At 30.4% G+C, this 3808-nt stretch overlaps 2 protein-coding genes across 2 annotated transcripts; one reads left to right on the forward strand and one right to left on the reverse strand.

Annotated features, from left to right (window-relative positions):
- The first annotated feature begins 74 nt into the window (after positions 1-74).
- LOC112459838 lies at positions 75-1789 on the forward strand. The gene is made up of 6 exons (XM_025024181.1): positions 75-326; positions 509-583; positions 825-887; positions 999-1255; positions 1359-1482; positions 1579-1789. The coding sequence occupies exons 1-6, from the start codon at positions 218-220 to the stop codon at positions 1746-1748; spliced, it is 798 nt and encodes a 265-aa protein (XP_024879949.1). The 5' UTR covers positions 75-217; the 3' UTR covers positions 1749-1789.
- Positions 1790-2217: 428 nt separating this feature from the next.
- Positions 2218-3786, reverse strand: LOC112459839. The gene is made up of 4 exons (XM_025024182.1): positions 3565-3786; positions 3250-3396; positions 2902-3169; positions 2218-2784 (listed from the first exon to the last, which is right to left on the reverse strand). The coding sequence occupies exons 1-3, from the start codon at positions 3768-3770 to the stop codon at positions 3127-3129; spliced, it is 396 nt and encodes a 131-aa protein (XP_024879950.1). The 5' UTR covers positions 3771-3786; the 3' UTR covers positions 2218-2784; positions 2902-3126.
- Positions 3787-3808: the final 22 nt, after the last annotated feature.

Here is a 3808-nt window from a genome sequence, read left to right on the forward strand (position 1 = left end):
ACTCCAAAGATTTTGTTGTTTAAATAAATAAGACTGTTTTGTTCTAAGGGTGCATTCCGATATTCACTGCCAGTACTGATAGTGCTGCGAGTACGTTCCAAAATACCCTGCAGTAAGCTTTCGATGAGCTTGTGAAAGCATATGACGTCATAGATTTTGTCGTCACTTCCTGCTTTCGTTACTGCGGCTGGCGAGGTAAGGCATTCGCAGTAGAAAGATGGCGGCGCCCGTAGAAGATATGGAAGAGGTTGTTTTGGTAGACGCGGAAACTAACGAAAATTTTAAAATGTTATTAAGCAAAGAGGATGTAATCAGAGTACGAAGCGGTAAGAAACTAAATAATATTTTTATAAGTATATAATATTATTATTATGCAAAGCGGATAATAAATTCAACAGGAAATTGAATATAACCTATAATTAACCGCAAACATTACTTGATAATTTGTATGTTTTTTTTCTTACTAGAATAGCCTAAATGTTAAGAATTACTTGTATTTCATTTTTAGATTTAACTTTTGCTACGCAGTTGTTGCAAAGTGCAAAGGACTCCGCCCAACAAGTAGATTGTACTTCGCCCCAACGTATGAATGATCTTAATTGTGTTATAGACCGCTGTTACACGGCGCCGTTAATCGGGTTTAATAACATCGGTAGTTCTTAGACTGGCTAATTACACTCATTCTTTAGAAGAAGGGAATAACTGTGATTTGCCAGCCTAACAACTACCGATGTTATTAAACCCGATTAAGAGTGGCGTGTAACAGCGGTCATAATTAGATAAGTAATATCAAATTTTATGTGACATAATGTTAATAATTTTAGCAACTACCAGTAACAGTAATAAAAAACCTGACAACCTCGATACAACTGTACAATGTGCAGAAGGTAATAGATTGACATAGAAATTTACATAATATTTAAATATTTGCATATGTATATCCCTCCGAGAACACATAGGGTCAAGAAATATCTAATCCTTGTTTAATCACATTGCAGGTGCACATGCATGGACCAAACAGGAAACATTATTATTATTAGAATTATATCGCGAACATCAAACTGATTTCATTAGTGGAAAAGGTACCGTCAAAAAACATTGGAACAATATTGCAAAACTTATGCAAGAGAAAGGACATGATGTAAATGGTTTTAAATGTTCAACAAAATTTCAATCTTTGAAACGTACATACAAATGCATTACGGATCATAACAAGAAAAGTGGCAATAATAGGAAGGATTGGGAATATTTACAGGTTAAATTATTAAAATTTATTTGTTGGTTAAATTATATGTGCTTGTGCTTAATATAATAATATATGTTTAAAATAAGTTCAACATTTTGGTATTTACATACAGATAATGCAAGAGATATTTGGTGATAAACCCTGGGTAAAACCTTTGGCAGTAGCAGGATCTCACTTAGATGAAACAGAAAGTGAAAGCGATGCAAAAGATGAAAAAGAAAATCTTCCAGAAAAAGGTAACATAATATATGTCTAATAATATATGTCTTATGGTAGATATAAAATAATTGTATATGTGCATAATTATACATATTGTATATTTATAATTTCAGTCACCAAGAAGGGAAAAATCACTGCATTAATAAATGATTACATATCATTTAGCAAAGAAGAACGCGCTAACCGAAGAGAAATTCGTACAAAACAGCATGAAGAGAAACTGCTCGCCCTTAAAAGGTTGGAAAATTTGTTAGAGAAACTGGTAGAAAAAGAAAATAAGTAAGGAAATTAGAGGTTATAAGATATAAATAATATATATTTTGAAATGACTGATATATATATCTTATTAAATGTTAATCAATATATACTTTACTTATATATTACTGCAGTTTATAAAAGATATGTGATATGATGTAATACGATACTGTGATATTAAGCAACATGTATGTGCAAATTGTATTAGTTCCTTTAGTTTCTTTTTTTGTTTAGTATCGTTTTTTTTTACTTTAATTTAAGGTCACATGTCTTTATTACATTTGTTTTGCACCTCTATAAATTATATTAATAATATTACAAACTTAAAATAATAATAATAATGATATTCATATTATAGTAATTAAGTATATAGAAGTATAGTAATTAAATGTTTTCTTGTTTTAAGAAAATATTTAAATTCAATGTATGTTGAGTTTTAAAGATTTGCAAGATTTATTGAAAACAACCCATTTGTTCAAATGCAATATACCAAACTTTATTTTAATTTTTGTGATACACATGTATATATAACATAAACATACTTATAAAACATCTCACGATAAGAAGTACATAATTGCATTTCTTTTATCTATACCTTCCCTTTGTGTGTCTTGTAACGGTTCTGCTTGTACACAATTCTGTTCATTAACAATTACAGGAATGTCTATCATATCGTTTTGTAACAAACATATGTTATGCAGAATGCAACATGCAATTATATATTTAGGTATTAAATCAGTTCTATACAGTGGAAGTGTATCCAAAATGCTTCGAAAACGACCTTTTAAAAGACCTATTGAACGTTCAACCATCATTCGAGCAGACGAGTGACGTGTGTTGAAAAGTATCTGACGTTCAGATAGATGACTGTTATCTTTAAATGGTACCATGATGTATTTTGTGAGACGATAGGCTGCATCACCCAATATGTGGCTGTCGTGCGGAAAATTATCATCTGTACACATCTTTTCGAAATCTGACAAACGGAAAACACGCATGTCGTGTACAGAACCTACTTGTCCTGTATAGCAATGTATGAATTGTAGCCGTTCATTACAAACAACCTGTTGAGAAATATATGCATATATATTATATGTGTCTATATTTTTAAAGCACACAGCAAGTAAAAACTATATTAATGTTATAATATACTATAAATAATATCACCAATCCTCCCCTACCTGTAATTGAATAGAGTGAAACCCTTTTCTATTTATATAGGAATCACTGTTATCTCTTGGGCCAATAATTTTTATGTGAGTTCCATCTATTGCACCAATAACACCAGGAAAACCATAAGTTCGTTTGATTGTTTCTATACTTTGTTCAGCTTCTTCTAAAGTTGGCCAGTGAATAAATGTTGCTACTTTTTTATATAAAGCCTTTACTACTCTTTGGACACTTCGCTATGCTGTAGCTGTTCCGACATCAAATCTGTCAGAAACACATCTTTAAAAAAAAATTTACTTATTAAATATTTCTAACATAAGTTTATTAAGTTATATATACTTCGATATTTCAAGTTTTACCTATAGGAATTTGGTGTACTCATGAACCAGATAGCTAGAAGTAATTGTTTTTCAGGGGTTATTGGATGCCTTCCAGATTTGTCGTTTTGTTTGCATAATTCTGGTCGTAATAATTCCAATATAAAGTTGAAAGTACTTTGTTTCATACTATAAAATAAAAAATAATTAGTGTAATAGTTTTTCTTTATGTTGAACATAACCTTAATGTTAAACATGTATTTAACCTATTTATAGTTTTTAAATATGTTTTCCATTTTATATATTTATGTGTATTCTATGTATATTAAGTATAAAATTTATGTACAGTTTACTTACCGAAAATGTTTCTTGAATTCATCATCTGTAAAAGAATGAACCACGTCCATATAATTTTTGCAGCGTGGTATTGAACGCGATGGTGTTACACGTATCTTATTAAGACAAAATAATACACATTCGTCTTCCTCATCTGTAGAATCATCCGATTCAGATGAATCAATTAATTCAATGACTTTAATTAAAAATGTAGGTATTAACGCCATTATTATGTTCTGGCACTTCTGGCAGTACTGCGATGTCG

This window comes from Temnothorax curvispinosus, unplaced genomic scaffold, assembly GCF_003070985.1.
Source record: "Temnothorax curvispinosus isolate PA1 unplaced genomic scaffold, ASM307098v1 QBEX01010163.1, whole genome shotgun sequence".
In the NCBI taxonomy this organism is placed as follows: Eukaryota; Metazoa; Arthropoda; class Insecta; order Hymenoptera; family Formicidae; genus Temnothorax; species Temnothorax curvispinosus.

Coding starts and splice junctions, on each gene's coding strand:
- LOC112459838 (XM_025024181.1), top strand. CDS start 218: ATGGCGGCGCCCGTAGAAGATATGGAAGAGGTTGTTTTGGTAGACGCG. Junction 1,256..1,358: donor AGGATTGGGAATATTTACAG/GTTAAATTATTA, acceptor ATTTACATACAG/ATAATGCAAGAGATATTTGG. Junction 1,483..1,578: donor AGAAAATCTTCCAGAAAAAG/GTAACATAATAT, acceptor TTATAATTTCAG/TCACCAAGAAGGGAAAAATC.
- LOC112459839 (XM_025024182.1), bottom strand. CDS start 3,770: ATGGCGTTAATACCTACATTTTTAATTAAAGTCATTGAATTAATTGAT. Junction 3,397..3,564: donor GAATTCAAGAAACATTTTCG/GTAAGTAAACTG, acceptor TTTATTTTATAG/TATGAAACAAAGTACTTTCA. Junction 3,170..3,249: donor AGTACACCAAATTCCTATAG/GTAAAACTTGAA, acceptor TTTTTTTTAAAG/ATGTGTTTCTGACAGATTTG.